This window comes from Lethenteron reissneri, chromosome 48 (assembly GCF_015708825.2).
Source record: "Lethenteron reissneri isolate LAM-NWPU_2019-01 chromosome 48, ASM1570882v1, whole genome shotgun sequence".
In the NCBI taxonomy this organism is placed as follows: Eukaryota; Metazoa; Chordata; class Hyperoartia; order Petromyzontiformes; family Petromyzontidae; genus Lethenteron; species Lethenteron reissneri.
The window spans coordinates 4,739,753-4,763,776 of record NC_083826.1 but is presented as its reverse complement, the minus strand read 5'-3'; the positions used below and the strand labels follow the sequence as shown (position 1 = coordinate 4,763,776).

Sequence of the window (24,024 nt, the reverse complement as noted above, 5' to 3'; positions counted from 1 at the left end):
TGGGGGCTCCGCAGTCACCGGCGGGCACCGATTTGGCGTGGCCCGTTTACCCGCTAGAACACTCGACCACAACTAGATCCGTACTAATTGTGTTCTCGTGGGGGCGGCGGGGGGAGGGGTGGAGCGGCTTTATCTGAATTAACCTATTTGTTTTGATTTAAAGCTTTCGTGACTGCAGGGATTCATATTCTTGGTTCTTTCGGTAAAGTCACGTAGAAGGGAAGTAATAAAAATATAAAACAATTAAATTCTCACGACGTTTCGACTGCAACACAAGCAATCATCATTAGGTGTGAAATCTACAGCAAGAAACTTTGAAAAAAAGAAACATTTCTTGCTGTGGATTTCACACCTGATGACGATTGCTTGTGTTGTAGTCGAAACGTCGTGAGAATTTTATTGTTTTATATTTTCATTATTTTATTATTTCCCTTCTACGTGGCTTTACCGAAAGAACCAAGAATATATAACCTATTTGTGATTTAAACAAGCGACAAGGGGAGCGAGGGTGAGTTTCGATTTCGGGTCTAGGTGCGCGCTCGCTGCAACTTTCACCAGCTAATCCCGTGCGTGTGCGTCACGGCCTGTCCTCCGTGCACTCCGTCACCTGACTCATCCGGGCTTGTGCATCCGTAAAGGTGAAGGCGGTGGCGACGTGGCGACGTGGCGCATGACCGCACGTACGCACCTGTGAGCGTCTCCACACCCTCCACCTCGATCCCCCCCCCCTCCCCCTGTCCTTGTGAGTCTGGCGCAGTTGGTACGACCCCGTTGGCTGTCCCCAATGTGATGGAAGCCACACACTGGGCTGCCCTGTTTTGCTTGGATATTTGTCGATACCATGATCAGAATTAATGTTGTTGTATACATATAGAGGGAGAGAGCGTCGTTTGTGAAAAACTGCACCTCGCGACGACGCTGTTCAAGACGATGGCAATAGAATTGTAAAACAAAAATATCGCCCCTCGCAAGACACGTTGCACGCCCAAACAAAAGTCAACTCGATTTAAAGGCCGTTCGTAAATGCGCAAAAGGTTTGCTTTAAAAATTGGAATTGAATAGTGGAATGGACTTCAATGTGCCGGATACGGAGTGGGAGTACGTTCCACTCCGTGGGAGCTGCGGACAGGAAAGCACGCACGGCCCACCATGTTGCGCTTAATCTTCGGCTGAATGAGCAGCTTCGTCCGTACTGGATGGACGAAGTCTCCTGAATGGGGGGGGGGGGGGGGGTGTAGGCTGGGAATTGTCGTCACCCATGTGTTGTCACCACCACCGTCGTCGTCGTCTTTGTTTGAAACCGAGTGAGACGCAAAAATGACAAGCAACGAAATGATACAACAACAACAAAATAATTTCTGTACGTAAAACGGATTCTTTGCACACGTGTAAACAAATGTACGATTCGCAACAATTGCTGATCGTCAGCGTGCGGTGCATGCAGCGCAAGGCATTTGAACAACAACGACAATTAACCAAAGACCAGTGCATAGTTTAAAATGAGAACTTCACTCTTCGGCGAGATGTATTTTACGCCGCATATGCGTGCTTGGGGTTGAGTGGTGTAACGGCGGTTAGCGCACTGCGTTGAGAACCAAGCAACATTTTGCGTGGTCAATGAATGAGTGAGTGGGGTTGAGTGGTGTAACGGTGGTTAGCTAACTGCGCTGTGAATTAAGAAACATTTTTCTTGGTCAATGAATGAGTGAGTGGGGTTGAGTGGTGTAACGGCGGTTACTGCACTGCACTGAGAACCTAGCAACAGTTCGATCCCCGGCCGCAGCAAGCATCAGTGGCGAGTGATTTCTTAAACCGGGTCCAGTGCCTCTCCTCCACCGGGCCTGGTGAAGTATGGTCAGACAACCTTCAGGCCTGGCGAGGTGCGTGTACACACGGATGAACTAAAAAGAATCTGTCCTTGCTTGGCAGCCTGCACTCTGCGGCAGGATCTGCTCGTTTATCACCAAGTGGCAGAGGGCTTCTTCTGTGCGGTTTAACCCACGTGTACAACGCGAAGGCATACCGTCACGTGCACCGTGCCCCAACAAACAACAAATTCAATGAACCGTTACACAAACAAACAAAAAACAGTGACCACAAAGGGGGTCGCCGCATTGCGTTGCGCTTTTGTATGCGCTTCTGCGGTGTGGTGGTGGCAATGTTGAGCGAGACCGGTCTCTATATGCAGCCAATTGAAGTGGATTGTAGTTCACCGTGTCTCGGCGGTCTTTCGAGATGCAATTGCGCTGGAACGACGCAATATATAGCGAAATAATCATGATAAATTAACTATAGCGTCGCCATCATCTCAGGTGGTGCCATCATCTCAGGTGGTGCCAACAAGTGAAATGCTCTGCAGTCTGGCCACCGTGGACTCGCTTCAAGAGGCTGTCCTTCCAAAGCTGGTCGCCGCATCGCGCGCGTCCAGATGCGCTTCTGCGGCCGTCTGGAAAGCTCTTCCTTCCTATATTAAGCCACTGGGAGCCGTGCACTTTTAAATCATCGTCTAAATTTACAAACTCATTTCTTTAGAACTGCTTTTTGTGCTTTCTAGTTTGTTGTGCTTCCCCGGCACCTCCCATTTAGCGCGGTTGGCTACGTATGGTGCGAAAGAAGTTCAGCAAACATACAGTACATCACCATCCTCCACCCCGCTCCCCCTTACCCACCGCCGTGCAAGTCGTGACGTGTCCTCCCCGAAGCCCCGCTAATTTTTCTGATCTTGCGCTGTGAAAGAGATTAACGGAATATTTACATGCCCACCATCATCGCCCACGTACGTACGATCAACCGGATGCTGGCGGGAAAATAAGTTCAACAACGGCAGACGTGAATGCAAGAGAAGGGGCGTCACTGCTCCACGCTAGAAGAAGAGCATGTTGGTCAAAGAGGAACAATCTTCCTCCTTGCCTTTTACTCTTGGGACAGAATTAGAATTTTTAGGAACTATCTGCGCCCTGCAACCGAAAGCGCCGCAAATGCGTAGCTCGGCAGGGGTCGAATAAGGTTAAGTGCTTGGATAAGTATCCACCAGGGATTTCCAGGTGTGGGATTTTTTTCATCCCCCCCCGTAGGCCTGGGTCTACGCTGCGGCCAGGAAATGCCAACGCTAAGTGTTACCCTCTCTTGCGTGTGTGTACATACGTGTACGTGTGTCAGAGGTCGCAAACGGGTTTTGATTCCTTACCCGTACCCGGCCGCACCAGAGTCGCAAACGGGTACCCGTACCCGGCCGGGTACGGGTACGGGTAGCCGGGTATCAGGTAGGGTACGGGTATCGGGTACCCGATTGCGACCTCTGCCGTGTGTGTGTGGGTGGTAGTGCAGTGGTTGGCGCGCTGCGCTACGAACCGATGAACTCAATTCGATTCCCGCACACGGCCAATACCAATGACGATTATCTGGACCGGTGCTGGGAACCTTCTAGGTCGACTCGGCCTCAAATGAGTATCTGGTGTGGTGTGTAAAAACATGGCCACTGGGGTGACAAAGGCGGTCGGGCGTGGTGCTGGCCGCCCACCCCCTCGTGTGCCGTTTCGGCCTTCATAGGTGCTCGATAACAGCACTTGCCCCAACGGTCTGTTACAGGCTATATGGGGAATTTAGTCTTTGGGAGCGGTCGTGCAGTGGTTAGTGTGCTGCGCTATGAACCCGGAGATTCGAGTTCGATTCTCGTTCACGGCCAATACCAGTGACGATTATCTGAACCGGTCCTGGGCTTCCCATAGATTGACTCAGCCTCAAATGAGTACCTGGTGCGATGTGTAAATATCGCTACTGGGGTAGACAAAGGCAGGCCGGGTGTGCTGCTAGCCACCCACCCCCCACGTGTGCTGTGCCGGCCTTCAAAGGCGTTCGCTAACGGCACTTGCCTTTCGTTCTGTTAAGGCTATACGGGGGTGGGGGGGATCTTTGCCTCTTCTTTTTAGGTTTCCTCCGTGTTCTCCCGGCTTCCTTCCCACACGAAGTCCAAACTCTCTCGTTGCTCATGGCGAAATCGCGGCAATGGATTTACACTTTCAACACGTGCGTAATGACGACTTGACACACTTCTCTTGAGATGGCACTTTATTGAAGACACGTTCACTTGACATCAAGCGGAGACCCCCACTGCAACAGCCCCGAGTCTCACGCGCATCTCCCCCTTTTATACCAACACGAGGCCACGCTCCCCCTTCTGGATCATTCTCGTTGACTCTGGACGCTCGCTCCACCGGCAGACTCCACCGTCCTCTTCCGTCGCCTGACCACGCTCCCTTCTCGAACATTCCCGTAGCCACCAGTCCCTTCGCACTCACAACTGACTCCCCTGTCATTACCTCCCGTAGCCACCAGTCCCTTCGCACTCACAACTGACTCCCCTGTCATTACCTCCCGTAGCCACCAGTCCCTTCGCACTCACAGCTGATACCCCCGTCATTACCTCCCGTGGCCACCAATCCCTTCGCACTCACAACTGACTCCCCTGTCATTACCTCCCGTAGCCACCAGTCCCTTCACACTCACAACTGCTTCCCCGTCCCTTCACACTCACAACTGCTTCCCCGTCATTACCTCCCGTAGCCACCAGTCCCTTCACATTCACAACTGATACCCCATCATTACCTCTCGTGGCCACCAGTCCCTTCGCACTCACAACTGATTCCCCCGTCATTACATCCCGTAGCCACCAGTCCCTTCACACTCACAACTGACTCCCCTGTCATTACCTCCCGTAGCCAGCGGTCCCTTCACACTCACAACTGATTCCCCCGTCATTACCTCCCGTAGCCACCAGTCCCTTCACACTCACAACTGATTCCCCCGTCATTACCTCCCATAGTCACCAGTCCCTCACAACTGATTCCCCCGTCATTACCTCCCGTAGTCACCAGTCCCTCACAACTGATTCTCCCGTCATTACCTCCCATAGCCACCAGTCCCTTAACACTCACAACTGACTCCCCTGTCATTACCTCCCGTAGCCAGCGGTCCCTTCACACTCACAACTGATTCCCCCGTCATTACCTCCCGTAGCCACCAGTCCCTTCACACTCACAACTGATTCCCCCGTCATTACCTCCCGTAGTCACCAGTCCCTCACAACTGATTCCCCCGTCATTACCTCCCGTAGTCACCAGTCCCTCACAACTGATTCTCCCGTCATTACCTCCCATAGCCACCAGTCCCTTAACACTCACAACTGACTCGCGTTGAGAAAACGCGCGGCCGTCATAGCAGAACGGGCTGTGTCTTACGGAGTAAAAAAAAACAAGCCTCAAAGACAGCTCCTGCTTAAGGTTCTCGTGGTTCATTTGCTGAAGAAGCTCCCACCCAGCACGTGGATGAAAAAGGTGAGGGCATTGGTCCAAACGACATGCGGCACGACCCCAAAAAAACATCGTGAGGGCCTTCAAAGGAATCCGGTTGTCTCGCGGTTTGCACCCAAAGTCTGCGACGACGACGACACTGAATCAATGCACAGGGGCGGCGGTGTTTGCCCAAAGGGCTCGAAAAATTCCTGCCTCGCTCGGAGCGGGAATGTTGACGCAGTCGGGGCCAAATCTGGAGGCTTGCGCCGCATCAACCGCGTCTTTCAGTGGCTTTCTGCTACCGTGCGTGCGGCTAAACTGGCCCCGAAATAAAGGTGCGGTTACATTTGGAGTCTCCGGGGAAATTAGATGGCAGCATGAGCCCCAGTGGATTGCCCAAGTGTGTTATATACATGTATATGTTGTTGAGCATTATGGGTAAAATCATATTTTATCAGCCGAGCCTGTTCGCCCATTTGCCTTGCACATCGACCGCAAATACGAAGGAGACGTCGCAGCGATGATGATGATGATGATATACTACTCCCCCTGAATGTGATGGTGGTCGTTGCTCTGCATCTTCTCCATCAGCCGTACGAAGGAGAGAAGATGACCAATTCGCCTCGCTTATTCAGAATTTTTATATTAAAGCTTTCGTGACTGCAGGGATTCATCTTCTTGGTTCTTTCGGTAAAGTCACGTAGAAGGGAAATAATAAAATAAAACATAATAAAATACAATTCTCACGACGTTTCGTGCCACAACGCAAGCACATGAGGACGGCTGCTTGCATTGTGGCCGAAACTTCGTGAGAATTATTTTATTATGTTTTATTTTTATTATTTTATTATTTCCCTTCTACGTGACTTTACCGAAAGAACCAAGAAAATATCCAGAAGCTCGCTTAAGCGAAAGCTGCCCGGATGATGTTGGTCTGGAGAGCCAATAGGCCGAATGGGACCATAACGTACGCTTCATGTTTCAGTCGTCTTTTTAGTTAAACCAGGTGAGGACTCAAGAGAGACCAGGATGGGAGTCTCATTTGCAAGAGCGACCCCCAGGTAATCGAAATGACAAAAGCAAACTTGTATAAAGTACAGCGATGACGCAAATAGGAATCGGACCAAAAACACACAAACAACTGTGTCGGCAAAAATGCGTATTTATATGTGGAGACGCAGAACATCGTTTGACGTGTATACAACCCCCAAGAACACGCCACCCTTGGGGGGGGGGGGGGGGACGCCGCTGATGTGTATGTACGGCGAACTTCTTTACTCAACGTACGTAGCCAACCGCGCGAATCGGTGCAGGGGGAAGGACGGCAAACTGAACACACAAGAAGCAGTTCTAAAGAAGTGAGTTTTAAATCTTGATCCAAAAGTCCATAGCTCCCAGTGGCTTTCCTTATATCGGAAGGAAGACACTTTCCAGACGGCCGCAGAAGCGCCGTGTGACGACGCGGTAACCACCGTCTTTTTTCGACGGCTTGGACAAAAAATGTGAACCTCTACGTGGCCACGCTTGTGGCTGGAGAGGCATGAGGGGTGGGGGGGACTGCATTTCTCACACTCTGTTGACCCAGAACCGAGCGCGTAGTTCACACAGCTGCGATGGTGCCCAGTGAGGTAATGTTTACCTGTTATAAATACCGTCACTATACATAGACGTTTGTGTGTATATAGATATATATCTACTTATGAACGAGTTAGGTTCCAGAGATTTGTTCGTGAGTCCAACTTTACTCCTGTCGATTCCAAACGTGTTGTACGGCGTGTACACTAAACACGGTGAATGGCTTTAAAAGTTGTATCATCTCCTGCAGATGTAGATGCCACTGGTTCTTCACGTTCTGCAGATGTGGATGCCACTGGTTCTTCACGTTCTGCAGATGTAGATGCCACTGGTTCATCATGTTCTGCAGACGTAGATGCCACTGGTTGTTCACGTTCTGCAGATGTAGGTGCCACTGGTTCTTCATGTTCTGCAGATGTAGATGCCGCTGTTCTTCACATTCTGCAGACGTAGATGTCACTGGTTCATCATGTTCTGCAGACGTAGAATGCCACTGGTTCTTCACATTCTGCAGATGTAGATGCCACTGGCTCTTCACGTTCTGCAGACGTAGAATGCCACGGTTGGCTATGTTCAGCGCGAAAGAAGTTCAACGCGCGTACACGCGTCAAACAAAAATCGTGATGCTGCATTGGCGCAGTGGTGCACGAGCACAAACGAAACAAACTCGCGACGCTCATCAACAACGCCGTGGTCCCAAAAAGAAACAAACCGGTACAATCGGCAACTATATAATTGACAAACGTGTGTGCACCAATACCAGCGCAGCAGCAGCAGCATTACCAAACCATTTACGTGCGAGTAGATATTTAGTTCCAAACAAACCCTGCAAAAGAAAAAAGTAAACTACCCAACTCATTCGTAAGTAATTTAGATAATTTGACTTTCTTATCAACAGTGGATGGAAGAGCATTCCAGTGAAGCTGGCGTGTGTTTCTCCCTTTAAACGATGCGTGTTTTTTTCAAGCCCCATCCCGTTGCATTTGCGATTTCAACATGGCAGAAATTTGGCGCCCCTTGGCTGATTTATTTTTAAATCCTTTATATTAAGTTCACTTGCTTGCTTCCGCGCTTACGACCGTGCAAATCTTTCGGTCGTTTTTTAACCCACTTCCCGTGATTCAATCGAGCTGACATTTTCCACACAGACTCGTTGTGCGTGACAATTCATTTTCGTGAAAATTTTTTTCCAAAATGTTACACTTTTTAGGAAAAAAAAAAGATATTTAATTACCAATTGCTTAATGGTGCCAGGCAATCATCTGACCCATAGGTGGCAGCCATCTCAAGCCAGAGGACGAGAGGACTCTAGCCGCCACGCATATAAAGGATTTATAGTGAAAAACTTAGTTTTTACAGGTTAATTTTTTATCTCTTCCCCCTCGAATTTCCCCCTCCGACGCCTCCGCTGGAGCCACGATTCCAAATCGAGCCCGCATTGTCGTCTCGAGCGAGCCGTGTTCACCGGGCAAAAAGTCAGGAATTCCGTGCGGCGACGTTGACCCCGCTGCTACAACTTATCAACCCCTCCTCCCCCCGCCCGCTTTTTAGGTTTTTTTTTGTTTTCCCGCTCGGCAGTTTCCTGCCGGTCGCTCTGCCACGAATTGTTCTCTCCGCTCGTCGTCGTTGTTTTTTTTCCCGCCGGTTCATTGTTGTTCCTGTCGCGGTGTTTGACGCTCTGCCCGTCGAGAGTGGCGTTTCCTTGTTTTGTGTCGGTCACGAAGGATGCGGAATCGTCCGTAGCATTGAGATCAGTCGACCTGAAAATGCGGGGCCCACATTGCAAATGTTACCTTAAGCGCTGTATTTTGCACTCCCCCTCCCCCCCCAATCAATACATACCATGGGAAGGGGGGGGGGTATACTTCACCATGACAGTTCGTGCGCGTTGCATCACTGGGTCTGTGAGGTGGGAGGGGGAGCCAGGAACCGGTTGGAATCTCGCTTGGCTCGCCGATGTTAGCCGTCTCCGGGGGGATTGAGCTGGGGGGTGAGCGAGCGCTGTGCCCCACGCGCAACCCGTGGACGTCGCAGGTGAGCGATTCGACGTCGCGCGGCGCAAGGTGACGAACCGGAGACTGCTCGACGGAGGAGTCTCAGCGCCGTGACGTGAGCGCGCTCGCTTGCGCACCTCCGCGGAACGCGGTCCGTCGTGTTTTCTCTTTTTGCCCGTGCCGTGAGCAGAGTGGCGTCAGGCGGTGATGCTTGGCGCCATTGATTGCGCCGAGCAAGCCAACCAGAAAACCTGCCAGGAGTTCGAAGTTCGCTACTACCCCAGCATTCGGGTAAACGCTCACCCCCCTCCCCTCCCTCCTCACTCACTCGCTCCCTCCCCTGCACCCCCTCCCTCCACTCTCATCGTCCCTCCACGCTCACCCTCTCCCCTCCCTCCTCACTCACTCTCTCTTCACTCCCTCCCTCCCCTGCACCCCCTCCCTCCACTCTCACCGTCCCTCCACTCCCTCTCCTCCCCCCCCATCTCGGTCGACCTCTCCGATGATTCCCTCCCCTCTGTTTAAGTCCAGATTCAAGAGCTACCTTTCCGTGGCTCTGATTTCGACGGTGGAGCCGGCGGCGTGGGGTTTTAACTTTTTAGCGACGCCACGCAGCCGTACCCCAATGCCAGCGCGATCGGTTGTTGCCGTGTAGCCGCTGAGGTGTTTGTTTACTCAGTCACATATTCACTTTAAAATGTTTTTTGTTCATGTTTTGGTTTTTTGTTTGTTGCAGTTGCACCCGATTCAAGAGCCGAATGGCTCACAGGGTTATACCAAATAAATGAACTTGAACTTGAACGTGGTCGTGGTTTGTTGTTGTTGCTCTTTCTGATGTCGTTTTCCCTTCCAGTTTTTCCCACCCTTCTCCAACACCACGGACGTCGGTAAAGATCACTCCGGTGAGGGTCCGCGTCGTCGCGCATTTCGAGTTATTCGGCCGTTATAAAATTTCCACGTGATGACGATGACGATGATGAGCCGCTTCGTTGCGCTATCGTTTGTGATAGCCAGGCCGCTTGTGAAAAAGAGCTACGCAGCTCAGTGAGGCCTTGCCTGGTAAGATACATAGAGCATGCGTGTTGAACTTACTTCGCACCGTACGTAGCCAACCGTGCTAACACGTGCACATGCATACATACTTTGCAAGGAGAGCACTGCACGCGTACGCTTGAGTAAACATCCATCGTAACCGCCACCATCGGCCTCCCATCCTCCGCACTTCAACTAAAAGGCGACGGGGAGATGACATCGCAGTGATTCTAGACCGGATGTCCACAACAAGTTCAGGTTGGCTTGAAGGAATGCCCCTGTATTTATGAAGGTCCATGCGGGCTGATGAGCTCTATGTTTGGAGGCGCACGGGTGTGTAAAGGCGTGCTGTCTGCTTATTTACCTTGTCGCTTATTACATTCTCCGCGATGACCACGAGTGATTTAAAAAAAAAAAGGTCATCTCCGTTTGCTTTTGAGTTTCGATCGTCTCTCTCGCACGGCTCCGTCCCGTTCGCTTACATCGGCACGAAACGCGTATCGTCAACATCGGCGGCCACGATCGCTCCACTGCTGGATGAGGGCCTCCGCAAGCCCAGTGTGGGGCGGCGGTGTAACTTGTGTAAATTGGTAACGGGGTGTACGATGCGATTGTATCGTGTGCCGTGAGCATAATAATACATTCTCCCTATTTGCCTACCACGGTCTTTTGCCACGTGTGAGTTTATGGTAATAAAGGCGTACTCGGGGCGAGCTCCTACCCAGATAGACGCCCTCCTGAGAAAAGGTTTTGACCAAACAAGCCAATGCACCGTGTGGGAACCTGTGCTGCTGCGGTTTGCGCACCCACGCGAGGCCCAGGTTCGATTCCCTGCCATGGCTGACATTCCGTGGCGATTGATATCTGGGCCGGATGCTGGGCCCTCCCGCCCTCAAACGAGCACCAGGTGCTGTAGCTGGGGGCGGGGAGACAAAGGTGGCTGGCCCCCCCGACGGATCGTGAGAGAGGGAGCGTACGCGGACGGGGTGCGGCGCGGGGGGAGACACCCCGCTGTGTGTTTTTGTGTCGCCACACAGACCGGGAGCGCACCGTCCCGGGGCTGCGACGCAAGCTCGTGGACTTCCTTGAGAAGCAGGAGGCGTTCAGGCCTTCCCTCGCGGCCGTCAAGTGAGATTCTGAGAGTCTCTGAGGACTGCCCTGCTCCATTTTTAAAACGACGACAAAAATCACATTGATCGTTTGAGTTTGGCGCTCATCTCCTGTTCACGCCACCCCCACCCTGACCACTGAGTCAGGAATGGAAATTCCACATTTCTATGGCGTAGGCCGGGCAGGCTTTTGGTTTAAAAAAAAAAAGTGAGCCATGTCTTCGTTTTTACTGGTAGGAACCTCCTGGTTACACCAGCCCACAGGGGATTATTGTGTCCGTCCGTCGTGCATCCAAAAATCGGAGGGGTCGGGCTGGGTGGAGAGGGGAGAGTGGGGAGGGGCTGGGTGGGGAGGGGAGGGTGGGGAGAGGCTTAGTGGGGAGGGGCTGGTCACCCCGTGGTGCCCTTATAAAACTCAACGTTTAACCTACTCACGCCGGCTTGTGCCCGCCCTCACAGTCGGCCATATTTGCGGAATACACCACGCCGCCGTTGACCCTGGCCATTGACCGAGCAACCCAATGTTCCTACCAGCTCCCTCCGCAGGAATGTGTTTAGTTCACTGAGATTTTTGTCATGCAGAGTGGCTGCTGCTGTTTCTTGTACAGTGCTTTGAGATCCTTGATGAAAGTCAATTTATAAATAGCATTAATATTATTGTTAGAACTTGATAGCTTCATGAATTCCGAACGGAAATGTGTTCTGTCTCATCGCAGCACGATGCCGACAAAACAGCAAGTTCATAAAACAAATTTAAAAAAAAAACTACTAAGATGAGTGCACCAATGTGCGTGTACAATTATTTTTGCGTGCGCGTGTGTGTGTATTGGGAGCGGTAGTGTAGCGGTTAGCGCATTGCACTACGAACCCGGCGACCCGAGTTCGATTCCCGCTCACGGCCAACACCAGTGACGATTATCTGAACCGGTCCCGAGCTTCCCCTAGGTCGACTCGGCCTCAAATGAGTGACTGATGCGGTGCGTAAACATCGCCACTGACGAGACAAAGGCGACCGGGCGTGGTGCTGGCCACCCACCCCCTTGTGTGCCGTTCCGGCCTTTATAGGTGCTCGCTAACAGCACTTGCCCCAACAGTCTGTTAAGGCTATACGGGGGGGTGGGCGGTGGTGGATCTTTGTCTTTGCATATTGGGGAGCGACAGTGTAGCGGTTTCTGCTCGCCGCGCTTTGAAGCCAGCGGCGCAAGATCCATTTCCACTCGTGGCACAACATCGGCGACGAACCTCTTTCGATTGTCCCGGCGCTCTGCCTCGCTCTGCGGGGAGGAACATCACCGCCGCTTGCTTGTTTGTGTGAGCAGCGAGGCCGAGGTGGATTCCCTGCTGAAGGGGATGGAAGGGGGACCCCTGGCGGGCGGCTACCTGGCGCTGGTCTTCGAAGACGACACCTCCTACGTGGGCAGGGAGGTAGGTCCAGGGGCGCGCGCCAAACCCACCGTTGTCCCGGTCGTGGTTGCCAACACGAGCGTAATTGTGTACAGCTCTTGACACCTGTGCTGCGTCCTCTACCGTGGTGGCGAGATGTTCTCTTCCTCGCCTGGAATGCAGGAGGTTTGGGGGTGTTCATTTATTAATTTGTTCACCATTGCATTTGAACGTGCATTCGTTCGACTGCCAATGTTCGTTACCTCACCTGGTATACAGGAGGTCGTGGGTTCGATCCTGCTGTATATTTGGAGTTTGCGTGTCGCTCTCTTGCCGGTGGTCGTGTGGATTTTTTTCCTCCGGGTCCTCCGGTTTTTCCCTCCATATTTCGAAATATGCATTGAGATTATTTAGATTATTTTGGTGCTATAATGTCCAAATGATGAGTCACTTTGTTGAGGTATCATTTGTGGCCAGGTTGCTTCTGAAAAATAAGTGAATGCCTCAGTGGGCTTTGCCTGGTAGGATGGGGGATGGTTTAGTTTTATTTGTGTGCGTTTGGGTGATGTATTTACCTTTCTTGTGCAGCACTACCGTCGTGTTTTTGTGCTGTTTGTTGTTGTAACGCTCTTACCCGCCCCGACTGGGCAGCTGTATAAATCAATATTCTGATTCTGTTGAAGAATTTGCATTGAAGGATTTTAGAGTAATTTGGCTGCTATACATCTTCCACAAGATGCCGCTTCATTGGGCTATCATTTTCGGCCCAGGCCGCTTCTGAAAAAAAGCTACGTAACTCAGTGGGCCTTACCTGGCGAAATAAAAAAAATAAAAAGTTTGTTTAGTTTATATATTTGGATGGCATTTAAACCATTCAAATGTGCTGCTGCGGTGTAGCCAAATTAGATGCGACTAATCCGTCAAATTTGGCAGTGGCACAGTGGTTAGCTTCTAACACTATTAACCCAACAGACTCCCACTCGCCACAGCTAACGCCAGTGGCGAGTGATATCACACCAAGCCCTGAGGCTTCCCCTTCTTTGTCGCTTTCTTAAATGAGCACCTTCAGCCTTGTTGTTATATAGGTACGTGATGGGACATGAACACATCAGCACTCGATAGGCAAACGGTTGGCTCTATTGGAACCTCATTTGCCAGTAAAAAATATGATAATTGTTTTTTTACCCTTCTATCTGGCAACATAAGGTGTCAGTTATGTTGCCAGATAGAAGGGTAAAAAACCAATATCAAACGGTTGGTTACATACGTTGCGAAGGAAGTTCAGCATACAATGCGGCTCGGGCGTGGTGCTGGCCACCCTGCTCCCTAGTCTGCCGTGCCGGCCTTAATCATAATCTGTATTTGTACTGGAGGAATCCGATGAGCTATAAAGCTCTTTTTCACACACGTCCAGTAGGGGCACGGGGTTAGAACGCTACAACAGCAAACAATACAAAAACACGATAGGCGTGCAAAGTATAGGTAAGGTAAGCAAACCGCCTTGCCTGCAACAGTCCGTTAAAGGCTACATGTCTCTGTGCTCTCACAGGTGGTGCTGGATATGTTTGGCTACAGACCTCTGGTGGTGCGGCGAGTTCGCGCGTCCCGGGAACCCGGCCTGGTTCAGCGCTTCAGCGTCACCGACCTCCCCTCGTGCATCCTCATCCGTGGAGAGGGCGGGTGGGAGCGGCTTGCCGTGTGAGCATCGCAGCTACGGCGCAGGCACACGCACGCAGGCACGCGCGCAGGACACGCACGCAGACACGCACGCAGACACGCACGCAGACACGCACGCAGACACGCACGCAGACACGCACGCAGACACGCACGCATGCAAGTGCACGGCATGGAACGAGGTGAGAGACACGCAAACTCCAAATATACAGCAGACGTCAAGGTCGGGATCGAACCCACGACCTCCTGTATACCAAGCGAGGTAGTTAACATCTCCTAGCCACCGTGATGATGAGAGAGAGAGAGACACGCAAACTACAAATATACAGCAGGCGTCAAGGTCGGGATCGAACCCACGACCCCCTGCACACCAGGCGAGGTAGTTAACATCACTTGCTCCCAACAGTCTTCTCGGGGTACACTGATGCTGATGGGTGGAGGGGGGAATCTTTGTTGCCTGCGTCTCTGCAGGGCATACCAGGTCCGGACGTTCTACACCTACGCGCTGCGGCAGCTGTCCTGGGGTGCAACGCAGCGCGCACGAATCCAGCCAGACGCTCCTCCCCAAGCCGCAGGGACGACTGGAAGCAGATCCCGAGCAGACCCCCTGGAGAGAATTTAACAGGTTTGCCACGAGCCCGGAGCGTGGTCTGCTAACAGCAGTTTTGCCACGTACAGGTTCAATTTCTCACACCACCAACACAGCCACCTCCGCACACCGATCTCTACGCGGCGGTGGCTCTGCGGTCTTACATCTAAGTTGTCTTGTGGTTGTTGTTGTTTGACTTGCATCCCACTGGGATTTTTGCACACAGTGTTGGTGTACGGTGCTTTTTCTGCAATATTTTTTTTAGATTTTTTGTTTGCACATAGTCACTTTAAGATGTTTTTTGTTCATGTTTTTGTTTGTTTGTTGCGGTTGCACCCGATTCACGAGCCGAATGGCTCACAGGGCTATACCTAATAAATGAAACTTGAAGTTAAAACTTGACATGCTCATCTCTCACATTAACATAGCCACCTCTGCGAGCTTGCCGTGGAGGCCGCTCACCGATCTTACATTAACATGCTAATTGTTACCTGCAGCCCTTTAATTGGTGGAAACCCACAGCCATCGAGGTCGCTGTCCATCACTTACATTGACATTAGGTGCCCCACCCATGCTGCTGACATTTGGGCTAAGCCCATTTGAAACCTTTATAAACAGTTTGCCTTTAGAAGCTAACCCCCTTTTCCTGATGTTGCGATTGAAACGTCGTAGTTTTTTGTTATTTTCTTTGAACCTATCTTACGTGACTTTACCGAAAGAGCCAAGGATTAAGGTGCTGGGCTATCCTCTATAGTCGACTCGGCCTCAAGCGAGTACCTGGTGCGATCGTCTAAACTTCTCCACCAGGGAAACGAAGGCAGCCGGGGCGTGGTGGGTGCTGGTCACCCACCCGATCGTAGGTGCCCTGTGCCAGTCTTCATAGGTGTTCGCTAAACAACACATTCCTGCGGAGGGAGCTGGTAGAAACGTTGGGTTGCTCGGTCAATGGCCTGCAGGGTCAACGGCGGCGTGGTGTATTCCGCAAATATGGCCGACTGTGAGGGCGGGCACAAGCCGGCGTGAGTAGGTTAAACGTTGAGTTTTATAAGAGCACCACGGGGTGACCAGCCCCTCCCCTCCCCACCCAGCCCCTCCCCTCCCCACCCAGCCCCACCACTCCCACCCCCCACCCAATCCCACCCTCCCCACCCAGCTCCTCCCCACCCAGCCCCACCCTCCCCACCCCTCCCCACCAGCCCCCACCCAACCCCCACCCCTCCCCACCCTCCCCTCTCCACCCAGCCTCGACCCCTCCCATTTTTGATGCACGACGGACGGACACAATAATCCCCTGTGGGCTGGTGGAACCAGGTGGTTCCTACCAGTATAACAGCACTTTCCCCAACAGCCTGTTTAATGGCTATATGGGCGGCGTGGATCTTTGTCTTTGTGTGTGTGTGGGAACAGCTCATTGGTGTACATGTCCGACCTGGAGTCGGCGCTGCACTACTCTCTGCGCATTGAGGTGGCCAATCACCGCATCCTGGAGGGCAGTGCCCTCAGCGCCCTGAAGGATTACGCGCACGTGCTGGCCAAGGTGACGAGCCGGGCTGGCCCTCCCGCGTACATCGTGTGGACTCGTACAGGGTGCTGCTTAAAAACTATGTTAACACTTATACGGGGCTATCGTTTTTTATGGAAATAAATCGGATAATACACTGTAACATGATAAACACATTCCTGCGGAGGGAGCTGGTAGGAACGTTGGGTTGCTCGGCCAATGGCCAGGGTCAACGGCGGCAGTGGTGTATTCCGCAAATATGGCCGACTGTGAGGGCGGGCACAAGCCGGCTTGAGTAGGTTAAACGTTGAGTTTTATAAGGGACACCACGGGGTGACCAGCCCCTCCCCACCCAAGCCCCTCCAACACCCAGCCCCTCCCCACCCAGACTCACCCCTCCCCACCCTCGTACGGGTACCCGATTGCTGACCTTCTGGAATGAAGCCATGTTGCAGGCGCGGGTGGGTTGATTCTAGGAACTTGAATTGTGAGAAGGGACAAGACGTTGTGAAATGAGTGACAAACAGTTACTCACCAGTGACTCAGTACTCGTACTCGGCCGCACCAGGGTCACAAACAGGTACCCGTACCCGGCTGGATACGGGTAGCCGGGTATCGGGTAGGTTACGGGTATCGGGTACCCGATGGCGACCTCTGGTCAGGACTGTCCCCCTCTCCCCTCCCCCGGGAAATGTGACGACACCCTGTTGTGTGGCGTGCTGCAACCTTTTCTTGTTTAAATGACCCACGATGCTGTGGCACGTGCAGCTGTTCCCCGGCAGGCCGGCGGTGCGCAAGCTGCTGGAGACGCTGCACGAGTGGCTGGAGAAGCTGCCGTTCAAGCGGCTCCCGTACGACGCCGTGCGTGACGTCGTCAACAACGAGATGAAGGTGCGTGCTCTCGCGTGTCTCGCGTGTCCCGGGTTCCTGCAAGGATTTGCGAGCTCGGTCGGTCAACCCACGGCACCTGTGGGTCTGTCCCGTGACCTGCCAGCGGGTAACGGCCTTCCAGTATACGTAGCCTGACGCAGGTGCCGTGGTGACGTCACACCGCCACTTGGTGGCGAGTGGTGGTGGTTGTTGTTGTTATGATGCTCACTTTGACACCTCCTGGCTGATTGACTCAGCCAATCATCCCTCTGGGGTCGAAGCTTATGATTAAGGTCACCTTAGTGGGGATGTCAACATTGGGTTGGTTCTGTCTTACGGAGAGGACTCATCCTCGAGGAACGTGGAATTTCTGCCACTGGCTCTGCCCTGCCAGATTGTAAATGGGAGTTGAGCACCGATGCCTCATTGCGTGTTTCCATGAGCAAAAAACAAGTGGGCAGAGGCCCATCTTATGGATGCAGTGATGTTGCCACTCACCACTCGAGCCTCTCCACCACCACCTCTCACCAGTCTATACAACGTTGTGGGAAGCCATCCGGGATTCAACGGTTGCCCTCCTAGACTCTGCACAGACCCCCGCCCCGATGGCAAATGCCGACCTCTCCCCCCTCTGCCCCCCCCCGCTCCCCCCCCCACTCTATCACTCCCTGCCCCCCCCCCACCTGCTTCGCCCCTTCTCTGCACGCTTTTCCACCAGATCCCTGGAGTGTGGCTGCCCGAGGGGGTGCAGTGGGTAGGCTGCCAGGGCAGCCACCCCCACCTCCGTGGCTACCCCTGCTCAATGTGGACCCTCTTCCACGTGCTCACGGTGGAGGCCGCCAGGCTCCAAGACCAGCTGCCAGGTAACAGCAACAATAATAACAGTGTCAACTGGTCAAAGAAAATAGAAATATTCGTATTTTTCCAGGTTTAAGCCCACCGAGGCTACGTAGTTTTTTTTCAGAAGCCACCTGGCCACAAACGTGTGCCGTGCCGGCCATCACAGGCGCTACTCGCTATAACGGCACTTGCCCCAACGGTCTGTTCAGGCTACACGGTGGATCTTTGTCTTTGTTGCATGTCTGTGTGTTTCCGCGCGCGTCGCCGCAGAGCCGTGGGGCCCCGTGACGGTGCTGAGCGCCATGCGTGCGTACGTGCGCGAGTTCTTCGGCTGCCGGGAGTGCGCCGTGCACTTCGAGCTGATGGCGCGCGGCGTGGCGCGCTCCGTCAAGAGCTGGGACGAAGCCGTTGTCTGGCTGTGGGCTCGGCACAACCAGGCCAACCGCCGGCTGGCAGGTGCGACGAGATTGCGTTCACGTAGAGACACCTAAAGCTCACGATCATATTCTGGGGTTTTTTCGGTAAAGTCACGTAGGTAAAAAAATTAAATTAGTAAAATGAAAATACTTGATACAGCTGTCGGGCTGTGACGGTTCCACCTGAAGACGGAAGCTTGTGTTACCTCCGAAACGTCGTGATTTTTATTTTATTTTCATTTTACTAATTTTAATTTTTTTTTACCTACGTAACTTTACCGAAAAAACCCAAGAGTATGAATCCTTGCAGTCACGAAAGCTTCAAATCTAGCTCACGATCATCTTATTTTCTTCCTTGCTTGGCATTCTGGAATAGTTTTTTTCCCCCCCCAATCAAGTAGCGTTCTTGCCTTCCTCGTCTGCTTACTGCGCTCATCGCTGAGCTGGTGACATCCTCTCCTCGTCCACTCCACATTGCTTCATATTCCTGGCTCACCACCTCGAACCACCACTTTCTAGGCCTGCCTCTCGGCCTCCCGCCCTCCGCCCTGGTGCTGCTGTTTCCTTCAACGTTCATCGCAACGTGATTTTTCTCCCTCCTTATGACGTGCTCTAGGTTATCTCAATGTATCCACTCTGCATTCCGATGTGTATCACGTGATGAAATTTACGATGAATGCCTCCCCATCCATGCCATTTTTTCCCGATGTCATTCGGCTTTAAATTAGTTTAAAAAAAACACCCAGTGGGATAACCACGCGGACTGTGAAGTCCCGCGTACTGGCCACGGGCTCGGCCTACGCCGGCAGAAAAGCAACGAATGAGCAACTCGGCGCGGCGCGTGGTGCGTGGCGGGTGCCTTGCAGGCGCCAAGAGCGAGGACCCGCGCTTCCCCAAGGTGCAGTGGCCCCCGCCGTCGCTCTGCCCCGACTGCCACAGCACCCAGGACGAGGGGGAGCACGCGTGGGACAATTCGGCCGTGCTGCGGCACCTCGCCAAGCACTACGGCCGCGACAACATCTCCCCCCTCTACCAGCGATCGCCGCCGTCGTCGTCGTCGCGACCGCAGCAGTCGCACGGAGACGACCAAGAATGGCTGCAGCAGGTCAACGAGGCGGACGGCGTCTACCATCGCCGCAATCAAACTTCGCCGATCCGTGACGACGGCGACGACGACGTGAAGGAGGAGGTTGCCGGGCAGGGCCAAGCGGTGGCATCGGAGGAGGAAGCCGACGACCGGATCGACGCTGTTGGGCGGCACACCCAGGCGAGACCACCCCGGCTTCACGCGAGGGACCTGGGCTTGCGGGCCGAGGCGGGCCTGGCGGCCGTGGCGGTGGAGGGCGAGGGCAGGATGCAGACTCGCCGACAGCGGTGGGCGGCGATGATCGGGCTGGGCTTCTCGCGGGTGGACATCAGCCTGTGCATGCTGCTGTACTGCATGTCGGCCTCGTGCCTCCTCGGCATGTACGTGTTCGTGCACAGGCGGATGAAGGGCCGCAGGGGCAAGTGTGGGGGGGGCGGCCCGCGGGTCTGAGGGGCTCGCTGACCGGAGCCGGCGGTGGCGGCGGTGGCGGCGGTAGCGCCAAAACCGCCGCCGCCGCCACCGAACCCGAAACGTTCCCAACGCCAACCACAACCCCCACCCCCCATCGCCCTCTCACCTTCGCATCGTGTTTACGTGTATAAAATAACTGAGGGAGGAAATCAAAGTATTTTTTTAAAGTTACGTACACACAAAAAAAAGTAAGACTTTTAAACCACTGCGGCAAACCAAAACTTGCCTAAAAAAAACGACGAGTGGGTCGGCAACCAGTTGAATCGGCGTACAAAATGCGGAGAAGTCCAAACTCGCACGTACAAATACGTGGGTACAGCCAACTTAATTTTTTGCCAAAACGCTGCCGGATCAGGGCCTTGCTGGCACCGCACGGGCCGTGGGAATTGTTCGCCGATTGCCTCGCCACGCTTGTTGGCGCTCGTTGGTGCTGGTTATCGGCGAAGGCGGGGGGGGGAGCATAGAAACGGGTGCGTGTCGTGTACCACTACAGCGTACTTTTTCTGCACTGGCCAAAACGTAGCAGACTTAGGGGGTAGGTGGGTGGGGGAGGGGGGGCGTATTTTTTAAAGGTGACGACGTTTTTGATTTGTTCATCCCCCAGAAACAAAAAAACGATAATCAGTTTCCAGATTTGTAATCGTCACCATTGACCTTGCAGCAATTCTACTGTCTTTCTCGTTCCCGACGCCGGGAGAGAAATTAAGCGAGGGCGCACTTTCCAATAGCCGTGCGCGCGTGTAGCAGACGGATGGTTGTGTGCATGCCGATGGTTTTATTGTTACCCCCCCCCCCTTTGAGGGAAGTCCTTTAGTGTCGGCTAGTAGATCGGTTCCTATAGTTGAAAGTTGGTAGAATCCTGCAAATTTCTTTTAGGCCCCTCCCCCAAATGTAAGCCACTTGCGCCATCGTTGCTACGTCCCGAGATGGAGAATCGCCGTGCGTCACAACGGACCCCGCAGAAGGGGTTCTTTAAGAGAATCCTGAAAAAGAATCTTTAAATCCGCTACTTTAATCCTCTTCGCAGGCGGTTGCAACATTCCCACGATCTGCTATGAGATGGCCGAATGACGGTCAAATTAGTTTTAATCCTTCCAGCTGGAAATTATCCAAGTCAAACTTCGTGCGATTTGCATATTTTTTGTTTGAGTGTGCAGTCGCCGAGACCGCCGGGCTCGCTTTACTTGAGATTCTGATTGTTACCACAGGGCAGTGGCTGAAACCGAGATTTTAAAAACCCGGTGATCTCAGCGGCGGTGGCTCGGCGCGTTGACGACATGCGAGCCACCTTAACCGCCTCCGATCCTACTGATTCTTTTTTTTTAAGTGTGTGTGTGTGTGCGCGTCCGTGCGTGCGTACGCGCGTCGTTGTATGGAGAAATTACAACGAGCAGCTGTCAAAAGTGGCACGGCCCAAGGTGAAAAGGGAAAACGATGCCATGATTTTTTTTTTTTACGGTTCAACGGCCGTGCCAAGTTTAAATCGCTGGAGCGCATGCTCCAAAAGATAGATTGCCATACCACTGCCACACCTATTTCATCTCGACAGCTTCTTTTTAATCCGTATAAACCTGATGACGTCTAAGCATTATAGGCAAATATGGCAAATCCGACTTAATCGCGATTTCTTTGGCAGGAATGTCACGATGCTCTCCCAACAACGGGGCAAACCGTGTTTTTGGCCATTTCGTCAAAGTGTGAGCCCCCGAGCTTTTAAAAGAGAAAAAAAAAACCGATAAGCTACTTTTATTTTACCCAGTTAAGGCTTGGGAGTTTACGAACTCCGCAGGTGGCTCTCCCCATGCTGTAAGAACTTGAGCTTTTAATGGCAGCGATAGCATTGTGTAAAGCGAGATGGTACGCAAAGGGGATGAAGATACGTTGACAGATTTGACCATCGCCGGAAAGGATTGAAACGGCTCTATTTTGCACTCCACCAAACAAGCCAACAGTTACGAAAGGGGGCCTCAGCAGCAGCGGAGAAAGGTTCCGCCCCAGTGCGTTCCAGTCTCGGGTGACAACGAATCGAGAAACTGGGATACGTTGCCACTGCCGGGAAGTGGCTTAGTCAGCGATGGTTTTCTCCACTGGATTTTTCTCTCTCCCCGTTTGTCATTAATTTCACCTTCTGCACGTTGTCCCGCAACTCCGATTGTCATGGTTGGCTACGTACGGTGCGAAAGAATTTCAACATACACGCACCCGAGACTGGAAAGCCCCAAGGTCGTCCTTAAGGGCTGTATTCTCACTTGGTGATGGCTTGGCTCTGCCTTGGCCTCCTCAGTGCGGCTAAGCTGAGGCTTGAGCCACTCCATTACTGCTCAAAGTTGTTTCGGCCATGGCTCAGAGCTGGCTCAGAGCTGTCTCAGAGCTGTCTCAGAGCTGTCTCAGAGCTGTCTCAGAGCTGTCTCAGAGCTGTCTCAGAGCTGTCTCAGAGCTGTCTCAGAGCTGTCTCAGAGCTGTCTCAGAGCTGTCTCAGAGCTGTCTCAGAGCTGTCTCAGAGCTGTCTCAGAGCTGTCTCAGAGCTGTCTCAGAGCTGTCTCAGAGCTGTCTCAGAGCTGTCTCAGAGCTGTCTCAGAGCTGTCTCAGAGCTGTCTCAGAGCTGTCTCAGAGCTGTCTCAGAGCTGTCTCAGAGCTGTCTCAGAGCTGTCTCAGAGCTGTCTCAGAGCTGTCTCAGAGCTGTCTCAGAGCTGTCTCAGAGCTGGCTCAGAGCTGGCTCAGAGCTGGCTCAGAGCTGGCTCAGAGCTGGCTCAGAGCTGGCTCAGAGCTGGCTCAGAGCTGGCTCAGAGCTGGCTCAGAGCTGGCTCAGAGCTGGCTCAGAGCTGGCTCAGAGCTGGCTCAGAGCTGGCTCAGAGCTGGCTCAGAGCTGGCTCAGAGCTGGCTCAGAGCTGGCTCAGAGCTGGCTCAGAGCTGGCTCAGAGCTGGCTCAGAGCTGGCTCAGAGCTGGCTCAGAGCTGGCTCAGAGCTGGCTCAGAGCTGGCTCAGAGCTGGCTCAGGTTCGACGAGGGCTGCGAGCCGTGGCTCAATCGAGGCAGAGCCGAGCCTAAGCCGAGCCGCGTCTAACATTATAGGGATGCCTCGACTTAGGAACATTCGATTTACGAACAAACCTGTCCGTATGTCCAGTTGCAGCTGTTCGGACCGAGTCGTAAGTTCGACCAACGCACATTAGACGGCGGCGCTGGCGTATACAGCGGCAGAAGGTGAAGACACCAGTGGTATCTGCATCTGCAGAACGTGAACATATCAGTGGCATCTACAGGAGATTATACAACTTTTAAAGCCATGCCCCTTGTTTAGTGAACACGCCGTAACAACACGTTTGGAATCGGCGGGCGTAAATTTGGACATCGACTTGCGAACACGACCTCTGGAACCTATCTCCGTAAGTAGGTGAGTCCCTGGATGGGCCCCGAAGGTCTTCCCATCCGCGAGCCAGCAGCTGCCACCGCAGCCTTTCCTCTCACTCTACCGCTCGTCGCTTTGCAAAGGCATTTGGGGAATTAACCAATACTAATGTCACTTTTAAGCTTGTATTTTGAAAAGAAACCTCAACTCATACCACAGTACACCTGCGTGAGCGGTTAAAAGCCTGTCGGTCACAGTACATCCATCCAGCCATGGTGTGTATAAACTGCAGCAGGGTATTGTTTGATTATTACCATTATTTGGTATTTGACCTATGAATCCCCCCCCCCCTTAGGGTCACTACCTTTTGACGACATCAAAAGAATTAGTGCCAGAATGAGGTGGTAGTGCGAGTAATGAAGTTGGCTATCGATTATTTCGTGTTTTAATTGGCCACTGGATACTCATTTTTGTTAATTTGTAACCTGTTGCCACCACCACATCACTGCCTTCGTTGGATTTTAGAAGCCGAGACGAAATGAAACGTCGAATGGGGGGGGGGGGTGTTCGGGGGGGTGGTGTAATACAAAAGTAAAACTGTGAAAGAAACCCTGCAGATTTTAGTTTTACGTCCTTAAGACTACTAACCCGAGCATACGGTCACGTTAGAATAACATTTAGGCGCGTAAACGTTGCTAATTGTGTAGATTTTAGGCGATCAAAAAGTGTGTTTTGATTCATTTTTTTTTTATTCAAAAGGTATTGTAAACTTGCTAAGTTTTAATTTACTCCCGAAACCGTTGTAACATCTTGACCTCAATGCAGGCCCCGAGTAAATGGGGTG

The 24,024-nt window shown here is 52.7% G+C and overlaps 1 protein-coding gene across 1 annotated transcript in view; it reads left to right on the top strand.

Moving 5' to 3' along the window:
* The window catches only part of LOC133354634 (sulfhydryl oxidase 2-like), a 28,040-nt gene extending 5,724 nt beyond the window's left edge, over positions 1-22,316 (top strand). Inside the window, 12 exon segments of the mRNA XM_061571653.1 lie at positions 9,051-9,151; positions 9,714-9,762; positions 10,930-11,020; positions 12,321-12,426; positions 13,934-14,082; positions 14,530-14,575; positions 14,577-14,683; positions 16,055-16,184; positions 16,917-17,039; positions 17,737-17,881; positions 18,129-18,314; positions 19,141-22,316. Coding sequence (XP_061427637.1) covers positions 9,051-9,151; positions 9,714-9,762; positions 10,930-11,020; positions 12,321-12,426; positions 13,934-14,082; positions 14,530-14,575; positions 14,577-14,683; positions 16,055-16,184; positions 16,917-17,039; positions 17,737-17,881; positions 18,129-18,314; positions 19,141-19,811 — 1,904 coding nt within the window. The 3' untranslated portion in view covers positions 19,812-22,316.
* The last annotated feature ends 1,708 nt before the right edge of the window (positions 22,317-24,024 follow it).